Below are 11590 nucleotides of genomic sequence, written 5' to 3' on the forward strand. Positions count from 1 at the left end.
TTTGTTTGTTTATTTTTGAGTCAGGGTCTCATTACACAGCTCTACCTGTCCTGGAACTCAGTATGTAGACCAGGCTAGCCTCAAACTCACACAGAACATGCTGCCTTTGCTTGCAGGTGCTGACGACGTGTACCATTGCATTCAACATCAAAAATAAAAAAAAAAAAAAAAAAAAAAAAAGAATAAGAACTCTCCATACAGCTCAGGCTGAACTCAAGCCATGACTCTCAGGCTTCAGGCTTTTGAGTGCTTACACTATGAGCTACAAAGCTGTTTTTAGGGGCAACGTTTTCAAGTTGTGAAGTCCAGATACGCATACTTGTTAGGATTGCACGTCCTACATTGTCCTGAGTTAACTCTATCATCAGGCAGCTATGATCGCATCTAAATGGGCAGCCTTCACCATAGCTGCTGTATTATAGCAACGCTCTGTATGGATGCGCATCAGAAAAGTAGACACTCTTTGCTTCTGCTTCTCAGAGGCCTTCCTGCTACGTGTGACGACCTCGGATCTGTGAGATGAACTGAACGGAAACAGCATATGCCATAGCGTTCCGAGTATGAGGAAGCTGAGTAACTGTGGCTAATGTGGTGTGCTGATGCCACGCCTAGTTAACTCTTGGTTTTCCAAAAGTATTTTATTTACTATCATCGTCATCATCATTATTACTGTGTGCGTGATGTGTCTGAGCACGGTCGCTGGCATGCTGTGGTGTGTGTGCGGCAGTCAGAGGACAGCTTTTGAGAGTCGGCTCTCTCCCCTTCCACTCTGGGTTCTGGGAATTAAACTCGGGTCATCAGACTTTGTGGCCAAGGGCTTTTATCAGCTGAGACTTCTAGCTCCCAATTTCTTATCATTTCCAAATTTTTCTCCATAAAAAGTTCGTTTGTTTTCCTTTGACACCGGATCTCACTATGTAACCCTGGTTGGCCTGGATCTTGCTATGTATGTAGATCATGCGGCCTCATCCTCATAGAACTTGGCCTGCTGCAGCCTTCTGAGTGCTCAGATGAGGGCGTGGCCTGCTTCAGGTCAAACCCTGGTTTTGTTGTAAATGCCAGCGATAATCTATGCAGTTCTCCTCCCATTACTTTCATTGCTCAATAATTATTGGCGAGTGAAAGAAGATGTTGGTTTTAGGAACATGGAAGCCAGAAGAACACAGCCTGGGATGGATCTTAGGCAGTGTGGGAAGTGAGACGTACCAGTCTGCTGAGCATGTGACAAGCTGACAATTTATTCCACTTCGGTTCTCAAAGACGGACCCCATCCTGTTAATCTGTTTAAGAAAAGAAAACTCTGTCAGCTAACAACAGTGGTTCTCCTCCCAGGCTCTCTCTGACTTCCCTAGTCATGGGCATCCCACCAGGAATACAGATATAAAACTCTCAAAGCACAGAGACTCTTAGCAGAGAAAGGTAACTTCTAAGTAGCTAGAACAAATTTTTTTTTCTTTTTCTTTTTTTTAAAAGATTTATTTATTTATTTATTTATTTATTTATTTATTTATTTATTATATGTAAGTACACTGTAGCTGTCTTCAGACACTCCAGAAGAGGGCATCAGATTTTGTTACGGATGGTTGTGAGCTACCATGTGGTTGCTGGGATTTGAACTCAGGACCTTCGGAAGAGCAGTTGGCACTCTTAAGCACTGAGCCATCTCAACCAGCTCCAGAACTAATTTTTCTTACGGCTATTTTCTTTTAATTTTTTTTTTCTTTTAAGAAGTTTTGTTAAACTCTCTTTAACGCTATCATAGAAGTTTGGAATCCGGGTTTTAAGATCTAACACAGCTCTACTTGGGATTCTTATCCATTCTTTGTTCACAGAAATAGTTTTATAGAGTTTTAATTAGGATGCATATAAATGTTGATTCTCAGATTTTTCATTTTACTCGACCTGAATTTTCTCTGCATACTCACAGATTACTTTTAATTGTTTTGTAAGATGCAGGTGACATACATCATCTCATTATTCACTAGTTTTGGAAATGCAGTCTCTTTCAGTTTTTCACGGTCAGTTGGTTGTGTGCTGGATGCTGACTTCCGTTGGATCTGACAGTTTAAGAATCTCTCCCTCTCCCGAGGACATCCCTAGGATCTTAGAGATTCAGCACTCCGGGGCTTTGCATGTTAAAGATTTAGAACTCTGTCCTGATTATCTCTGTCAAAGAAAGCCTTGGTTGAGGAATTGCCTACATCCAACTGGCCCATGGACAGATCTGTGGGAAATTACCTTATAACTTGGTGGCTGAGGGCCCAGCCATTGTGGGAGAACCAACCCTAGGTAGGCGATTCTGAGCTGTGTGAGAAGAGTAGGCTAAGCAGGAGCCTGAGAAGGGTCTAAGAGAGAGAGCCAGCAAGCAGTGTTCCTCCATGGTTTCCGCTTCAAGCTCCTGCCTCGACTTCCCTCGGGGATGGACTTGGAAGTGTAACCCAAGTAAACCCTTGCTCTAAGATGCTTCTGGTCAAAGCATTTTATCACAGCAATAGAAATGAAGCTAGAGTGAACTCCTAAAGCCACAATTCTATTTCAGAAGCTTAAAAAACACATTTTGTAAACTAAACAGGGACCGAGGGTAGCTCAGTTAGTGCAGCGCTTGCCAAGTGTGCCCTCAGCCCTGGATGTGATCTCCAGCAGCACCACATACACTGGGTAAGGTACCCACATCTGTAAGCCCAACACTTGAGAGACGGAGACAGGAGAATCAGAGATTCAAGGTCATCGTTGACTGCTTAGTAAGTTCAAAGCCAGTCTGTGATACACGAGACACTGTCACAAAACAAAACAAACAAATCTAACAGAATCCAGGCTGGTGAGATGGCTTGGTGGCTAAGAGCACTGTCTGCTCTTCTGGAGAAGCCAGGTGTGAGTCCCAGCACTCACACAACCATCAAAACTTACCTCGAATGAGTCGGGCAGCCAGTGTATGTCCGTGATTACTTTCCTATGGCCATTTTCAATTGAAGACACTGCACAGTGTCTGATGTACATCGATTCTTTATTGCTGTCTGGTTCAAGGAGAAACATGGGCTGGATAAAGGTGAGAAGAAAGTTATGTTTCAGAGAGCAGACAGGCCAACTTTACTGGCCATTCCAGTTAAAATGTAACAAGTCAGAGTTGTATCAGTTAAGGTAAAACACAAATTCGTGTTTCCCTATACCACATATTTAGTAACAGGTTTACCAATTTTCCCTTTCAAAGTAGTTTAATGTTGGGCTGGAGAGATGGCCCAGTGGTTAAGAGCACTGACTGCTCTTCCAAAGTCCTGAGTTCAATTCCCAGCAACCACATGGTGGCTCACAACCATCTGTAATGGGATCTAATGCCCTCTTCTGGTATATCTGAAGACAGCTATAGTGTACTCATATACATAAAATAAATAAATATTTTTTAAAAAGTAGTTTAATATCTACATTTTGTGGATGGCTGTTGATAAACAGGAAAGGGCAGGTGAAATGCAAACCTAGAGTCTGTGACTGGGCAATGAAAAAGATAGGCAGGGGCTAAGTTTTTCAGAGAGACAGGACAGGAGACAGAGGACAGAAGGATGAGAGAAGATGGAGGAAGAAGCTGAACCCAATTCACGTGACTTTAAATAACCACAGGTAGCTATGAATACCATAGAAGAGCAATGGAATAATATAGGACAATCTGTCCAAACTAGGTGGGCAGCCTGTATCAATATCAATTGGCTCTGAGTTGATTGCGCAGGACTTTTGTGGGATGAGTCTGATAAACAATTTGACTGATAATTTACTAGCCTCTGAAGTTTTGATTTTACTGAGTTATGGGGATTTGTGACAGCTTAGCCCTAGGGGATGGATGACTGAGAAAACAGCAGTGCAGTGACAAGTGAGCCAGGGAGCAGAAGAGTAGCCGGTGTTAGCATAGACCTCTCTCTCTCTCTCTCTCTCTCTCTCTCTCTCTCTCTCTCTCTCTCTCTCTCTCTCATTAAATGCAACATTTCACAAGGATTATGAACCCAAACTGTTCACGAAGGAGTGTTTCCATGGGTACAGAGATGCATACATCCTGCCATTCTCTGGGGAGAGACCTATGGATAGCAAGGCTGGAGGACTGGGGCTGGAGGGGATATGTGATATTGGAGGGGAAACACGCACCTAGATGCTGGCTGCTCTTCCCAGTGCTCTTACTGGGATCTATAGCCTCACAGAACCATAACAAATTTTTTTAACTTAAATTTTTTTGTTATTTATTTTGTACACGTGCACATGTATGTATGTGTGTGTTTGAGTGTGGAGGTCAAAGGCTAACTCGTGAGGGTAGATCTCTCCTTCCACTGTTTGGGCCTCAGGAATCGAACTCAGGTCATTGGGAATGGTGGCAGGTACACTTACACAGTGAACCATCCTGTCAGCCCATTGGTAGCGTATTTTCAACAGAAGGGACTGTTACTCTTTCATCTTATACATGGGAACTTCCTTTTAGAGAGGCCAGGTAGCACAGCCAAGGCCTCGGAGGCAGTGTCTTGATACCCTGACTTTCCATCCTTCCATCCTAGGGTCCTTCAACAGAATCACTTTATACATAGTATTTGCTTCCTTAATTTCCCTTAATGATAAACACAGCCAACAAATAAAACCCTGAAAACTCCTGTACTGGCCAATGAAGCTTGTTGTGTTTTTAGTGAGTGATTCCATAAAACGTTACTCAGCATGTGCCCACAAACTGATGCGAAGGGTGGCAAAATGAAAATGATTTCCTGTGCTGCCTACACGGAGTCTTTAAAAACATGGCGGATCTGTTATACATGTTTTTGAGAAACCCTCGGATGGGGAAAGCATCCACGTGAGTGAGAATCTCTTAGAGAGCAAACCTTGAGAGAGGTCTTTTTACTTCTGTGGCCGCCCGTCTTGATGTTCTCTATGCGGTCCGCGTGTGCCGTGATATCCCACAAGACTATCTAAGATGGAGAGAGGTGTCAGCATAGCACTTTCAGGATTCAGAGAATTGGGTCTGAAAGACTGCTTTTTAAGGGAGACCATGGTGTACCAATCTGAGAAAGATTAACTGCATAACCAGCCCTAGCTTGTAGCCAACAGTAGTTGCCTTAGGGCGTAATCTGACCTAGTTTATAGCGCATTGTTAGATGGGATGTTGGGGAGGACGTTTTCATCTCTCCATCCTATCCCCGACTCTTTGTTTTATGCTTGTGTTAATAAATGCTACTCCGGAGCAATTAACTGCAAGACAAATATCATGCACTTCCCAGGCTTTGGGGGAGATTTTGTTCCGCTTTGAATCTAGGTACAGCTTGCTTCAGACCTGGAGAGGAACAGACTTTACCCAGATTCTCAAGAATGAAGTACAGACATCCAATCATGGGGGAAGAAAGGCAGACAAATTATCTTAGTTCCTGACTGAGAATTTGTATGTTACCAGAGGATCTTTCTTTTAAAAACAAGAACAAAGTAGAATATACAACAGGAAGCCAGGGCAGTCGTCAGCAGCTAAGCAGCATGTCCGAACGAAAAGAAAACATTAACGAAGGCCGATATGGGAGAGCCATGGGTGACTTTATTTTATTATGTCCTTTCCCAAAATACTCTAAACCAGCCACACCATTCTTGTTACACAGGCAAAGGCACTTCGGGTGTTCTTGGCTTAGCAAATGGCTCTGGGTCATTATTAGGATCTCAGCAGCTGTTGAACAAAAACCATGGGGACATTTGCTTTCCTAATTTTCCTGCTGCTCTGGGGAAATGAACCCGGAAGCTGCTCCCATAAAAAGCTTAGCTAAGGAAGCTCTTTTAGTCACATGCAGAGAGACCAGAAACCTTTATTTTGTTTTATTAACTGGGACCAGGTCTCAGGCAGTCCAGGCTGCTCTTGGATCGTCTGTGGTGCCACGGATGACCTTGCTACTCTGGATCCTCGTGCCTCTGCCTCCCAAGCGCTAGGAGTGAGATGTGCACCGCCACACTGTTTACGAAGTGCTAGGGATCAAACTTTGCACGTGCTGGGTCCCTCTGTGGCTTCGTTCTGTACCTTAAGTGATTTTTTCCAATAGTCAAGCGCACTGGATCGAAATGACCTGCAGCTTAGATCATTAGAACGGCTTTAGGGGTTCCCCGATGCAACAATATTGGAGGGCAGAATCTCAATGTGGCAGAAGTTAGATATCTTAGAAGAAAAACCAAGCAGACGTGGTACCAAGTACATCCAACTTTGATGATGTGTATTTTCCACTAAACTTCTATTTGGATTCTAGATTATTTCATAACTCATAAATAGCTCCAGGGAAAGAAATCCCAGCAATGGTCTCTTATGAGAGGTGATGATGTTTGCAGCTCGCAACATTGGTTAATGCTTATTGTTGGATTGATGTTAACTATAGTCATCTGGTAAGAGGGGGACCTAGGAGTTGATTAGGTCAGAGTGGCCTGTGCATATGTCTATGGGCATTCTTTTGATTGCTAATTGATGTAAAATGGCCACTGTGGGAGGCCCCACCCTAGGCAGGCGGGTCTGGGTTGTGTAAATGGAAGAGATAGAGTAGACTGACTTTGGTTATTCCGACTGAATTATCCTGTAAACCCCTCCAGCTCCAAACCCAGGTCTGATGCACCTTTCTACCCAAGTTCTGGCATAGTGATTAACATATGGCCAACATGCCTTCCCTGTGCCACACTGAACACTTAAGTTCTAAAGCTACCAGCATCAAGGTGCCTTACAGCATGAGTAAAGATATAAAGATAATTCCTAAGTACCTGTCCGTTGATGCAGCCTCCGGCGATGATATTGGGGTCACTTGGACAGAATTCGAAGCAGAAGATGTCATCCGGGCTCTCCAGCATCAACTAACGTCAACCCCACAAATAAAAGAAGGTATGAAATAATATTGAGATGGGCAGAAGGCTAATTCTGTAGCTGTCTATAGGCAACGCACATCTGAGGCAGCCCTCAGTCAGACCTCTGGGGTGGAAGGCCCTTTTGTTGAATTTTATCACAGACATTGGTTCCACCTATGAGACTCGGTGTCTCTCTCTGGAATCTAGGTCCTTCCATCACTCACCCAAGGATTATACAATTATTGGGGACACGCAATCCTAGGTCAAACAAAAGACGATGAAGTTGGTGTTCTGAGGAATGCAGAGGATAAGCTCCGAGGGAGGAGGAGGAGGTATTTGTCTTTCTTCTTTATGTTTTTACTCAGGCATCCAGTGGGCAGGCAAACAGAAAATTCACTGAATGGGAGAACCTGGAAGTGATGGTGGTAAATATTTCAAGGTTCTTCCAGACAGGTTTTCTCTGTGTAACCTTTCCTGTCCTGGAACTCACTCTGTAGATCAGGTTAGCCTTGAACTGAGAGATCCACCTGCCCCTTCCTCTTGAGTGCTGGGATTAAGGGCATGCACCACCACAGCCTAGCTAATATTTCAAGTTTTAAAGCAATATGAAATACAGCAGATGAAAACTGTGCATGAAGGAATTACCACTTTAATATTACACCAAGCAAGGCACACAGCAACTGTTCTCCACCCACAGCACCACAAGACAAAGTTTTCCCCCTGGGCTTTTTATCCTTTTCTTTGAGAAGGGTCCCTCTATGTACTTTAGGCTGTCTACAAACTGACTGTGTAGTCCAGGCTGGATGAGAACTCAGAGATCCACCTACCCCTTGCTCCCAAGTGCTGGGATTAAAGGTGTGCAACACCCCTCCTGGCCCAGCTGGATTTTTCAACTGAGCTTTCGTGAGTTATTTTAGTTTACACCACTTTTTGGATTTTAGAGATCTTTACTTTTGAAAGTAAAAATACTAAAGCTATCATGATTTTGATTAGAAAACGTAGATCACTTTTATTATCTCTTAAAGATTATCTTCTTTCTTGTGTGTGCATATGTGTGTGTGTATAAACATATGTGTGTGGAATGTGTATATGTGTGAGTGGTGTGTGTATCTTTGTAAGTGTGTGTGTGTGTGTATTTATAAGTATGTGTATGAGTGTGTGTTTGTATATGTTTATGTTTATGTGTGTGTACATGTGTTTGAATGTTCATAAGTATGTGTATGTGTGTGAGTGGTGTGTGTACACACGTATGTGTGTATTTGTAAGTGTACATTTACGTGTGTGTGTGTGTGTGTGTATGTGTGTGTGTGTGTGCAGGTCAGAGGGTGATGACAGGTGTCTTCGTTGATCATTCTCCAGCCTGCCTTTTGAGACAGGGTCTCTCACGTGAACCCAGAGCCAGCCAATCCAGCTAGTTTAGCTATCTTTAGTTACCCAGCTTGCCCCGTGGTCCCCTGCCTCTGCCTCCAGGGCATCTGGGTTCAGTTCTTCACCCTCACACACCTGCTTTGCCCACAGGGACAGCTCCGTAGCTCATGCTTGTCTTTTTAAAGCTTATCTTTAAAAATAGAGGTAAACAAAGTTTTCTTTAGCATCCTAACAGCCTAGGCCTTTGGCCACACTTCCCCAGCAGAGTGGAGAGAAGCCCTCCTGTGCAGAAGCACCAGGACATTGCCCTGTCTGGGGAGAGAAGGAGGGGGAGCGGAGGGGGAGGGAGAGAGGGAGGGGGGAGGGAGAGAAAGGCATAGTTTGTGGTTTAAAAAAAAGTAAAGGGCTACAGAACTACCATGTGGATCTCTGCATCTACAGTAAAACATATTCCACCCACTAGGACAAAACGGTCCTGAACCAGACACAGTGAGGAAAGGAGGTGGCTCTCCTTGCAGAGCTCTCCTTAGCTCTGCAATAATTAAGGACCTCAGAGGAATGACTGACAAGTGTAATATGACACTAACAACATCTCAAAGTAAGAACTGTTCCTGAGCAGAAAATGGAAACAAGAAACGAACCCAGTCCTGTCTCATTGTATGTGGCTTGACGTGGGGTTTGTGTTGAATGTGTGTGTGAGTGTGTGTGTGTGTGTGTAGGTGTGCATGCTTGTGTGAGGGGGTCTTAGTTAAACTATTTCAGATTTGGAGAGTGAAATACACAGTTACAACTTAGCTCAGATTCTTTTGATCCCAGAAGGATCCTTCTGGGATCATGGTTTCCATACTCTCCTGCACAGTCATTTTTACTCTCTACCACCCCCTACTGGCAATCCTTAGAATTGAGCAAATTCTTAGGAAAATTAAAATCTATGAGCATTTGAATACCACAGTATCTAAATACAATCCATTAAAGAGGTGTGTGTGTGTGTTTGTGTGTGTGTGTGCATGCGCACACATGCACATGTGCACATATGTTCAGTTGCATGCATGTATATGTATAGGCTAGAGGCTAGAGGTCCAGTTTCTTCTTCACTTACTGTTCCACCTTAATTTTGACTCAATGAACCTGAAGGTCACTCATTGGCCTGAACTAACTGGCCACTGAGCCCCAGAGATGTTCCTGCTTCCTGCCCCAAACACTGTGGTTATGGATGTGACCACCAGCCCGGCTTTTTACGTGACTTATGAGGAGGATCTCAAGTCAAGTCCTCAGGCTTTCATGGCCTGAGACATCTCCCCTGCCACAACAGCTTCATTTTTAAAAATTAAGCCTACTATACTTTCCATAAAGCAAGCATAAACTTTAACTTCGTTCAGATTAAATGATGGCAGTCTGTGACAAGAGAAGTCCTACTTTCTTTTCTTTTCCTTTCTTCTTCTTCTTCTTTTTTTTTTTTTAGACAGGGAACTCCTGCTTTCTAAGAGTTTACAACATTAGGGGACCATGTAGTAATTTGCCACTAACACTTTTCTAGAGACATGATAATGTGGAATTTGGAAAAGTTAGGCATCCGGTGCAACTTCCATCAATTACCTGAGGGTGGATGGGGTCAGAGAAACTCCAGAAGAGGATCAGTGATGGCTGCAGCAGCAGTCTACCGGAATTCTGGACTCTCTCTTCATAGGAGAGGCGCACGGCCACAGACACGACTATGAGCCCTGGGTGAACACAGGTGCAAAGCAGTCAGCAGCTGCTGTCCACAGAGGGACCTCCGGCTGGCGCTTGTCATGGCCGCAGATCTAATGTGTAAATGTATGTCACTCAGCCCTGAAAATGTCCCCGCTGAGATGTGTTACTGAGTTAGCATGCACAGTGTACTTGGAAGGTTTGGTAACAAAAGATCAGGATTTTATTTTATTTTTAATTGTGTGTCCATGTGTTGGTCCGTGTGGCTGTGTGCACAACTGCAGAATGAGTATGGGTACCATGGGGGTGGTAGGAGATGTCATAGCCACCAGAGACGGAGTTGAAGGTAATTGTGAGCCACCCGATGTGGATGCTGGGTATGAATTCTGGTCTAAGTATGTGCTCTCAACCACTGAGCCATCTCTCCAGCCTGCGAGAAGTATTTTTAATAAGAGAAAGGCCAGTGAGGAGGGTTGGAAGGGAGAAGGAGTAGGGACCTCTCTTTCCCTGGCTGTGCCTGGACACATGGCTGTCCCCTGAGCTGTTGCGCTCTTTCTGGGCGTCTCCCCAGAGCGGCAGGCAAAGGCAGGTTCTTTGTTCACTGCTTATTGACCTGGGCTGGAGAGCAGGTGTGGAGAGCTGGAGAGAGGGGCCTGGCACTCAGCAAGTCTTACATGTTCAGCTAACACCAACCCCATCTTAAGTTTTAGATACTAAAGCACGAAAGGGAGCCCGCCCCTCCCCTCACCGTAGATGGTCGGGTGCCAAGAGACACAGGTAATCATTTTCTCCATGGTGTTGTGAAGGTCTGTAAAGGACTGGTACTCCTTCAGATGGGTGTCAGTCTTGTCCCCAAAGGTGCTCTCCTCCTCTGCGAGGTTCTTCCAGTCGTCGATGAACGTGTTCATGATCTCATTCTGCTGCAGGGCTACTTCAACGCTGTTTTATGTTTAAAAAAAAAAGAAGCATCCGGCACGCTGGATGTTAGTATCCAAAGACACTGCAGCTGTCACCACGGGTTGATGCGGGTACGCGAGGACCGCTACTGCTCATAACCCCCAAACTGGCGACTGTGTGGATCCCTCAAAAATTTCTCTCACAATCTTCTTTGGGAAGTGACGCCCCACACTTGGTTTATTTTAGATAAAATTCTGAGAGAAAAGAAACTCACTTCTTTCAAAAGTGCTTGCTTCCAGTCTGAAATCCCATTTACACAGACTTAAAAACACAAACAATGTTAAAGACTTTTAAAGTGGGAAGAAAAGCTAATGTTACTATAGGTTTCTCACTTACTCTGACCAATACTGCTATAGTTCCTATATAAATTTTCCTCTTTCTTCTGGGTCTGTGTGCTCTTTCCTTTATAACAGGGAAGAAACTACAGAAATCCCCTCTAGTTAGAGCACGGGCCTGCGCCTGCTGATCTCAAAGCCTCAATCAGGCCATGCTTGCCTGCGTCTCTCTCTTAGAACAGTTAAAGAGGCTGTGATTGGCCAGCTCTGATTCATAGCACTCAACTGCTTCACTATCCTTGGTGAACTAGGCATTCTAGGCAGAACTAAGTCACGTGAGTGAAATGTCCCTTCATCCCTGAAAGGTTATAGAAAGTCAGCCCCCTAGTGCCGGGCGTGGTGGCGCACGCCTTTAATCCCAGCACTCGGGAGGCAGAGGCAGGCGGATTTCTGAGTTCGAGGCCAGCCTGGTCTACAGAGTG

The 11590-nt window shown here is 44.5% G+C and overlaps 1 protein-coding gene across 1 annotated transcript in view; it reads right to left on the reverse strand.

The window, feature by feature from the left end:
* The window catches only part of Wdr63 (WD repeat domain 63), a 57514-nt gene that overhangs the window by 26324 nt on the left and 19600 nt on the right, over nucleotides 1-11590 (reverse strand). Inside the window, exons 9-14 of the mRNA XM_021157846.1 lie at nucleotides 10625-10815; nucleotides 9784-9908; nucleotides 6739-6828; nucleotides 4845-4931; nucleotides 2908-3036; nucleotides 1207-1280 (exon numbers count right to left, since the gene is read on the reverse strand). Of these exons, the coding sequence (XP_021013505.1) occupies nucleotides 1207-1280; nucleotides 2908-3036; nucleotides 4845-4931; nucleotides 6739-6828; nucleotides 9784-9908; nucleotides 10625-10815 (696 nt within the window). The remainder of the gene's footprint in view (nucleotides 1-1206; nucleotides 1281-2907; nucleotides 3037-4844; nucleotides 4932-6738; nucleotides 6829-9783; nucleotides 9909-10624; nucleotides 10816-11590) is intronic.

This window comes from Mus caroli, chromosome 3 (assembly GCF_900094665.2).
Source record: "Mus caroli chromosome 3, CAROLI_EIJ_v1.1, whole genome shotgun sequence".
NCBI classification, from domain to species: Eukaryota; Metazoa; Chordata; class Mammalia; order Rodentia; family Muridae; genus Mus; species Mus caroli.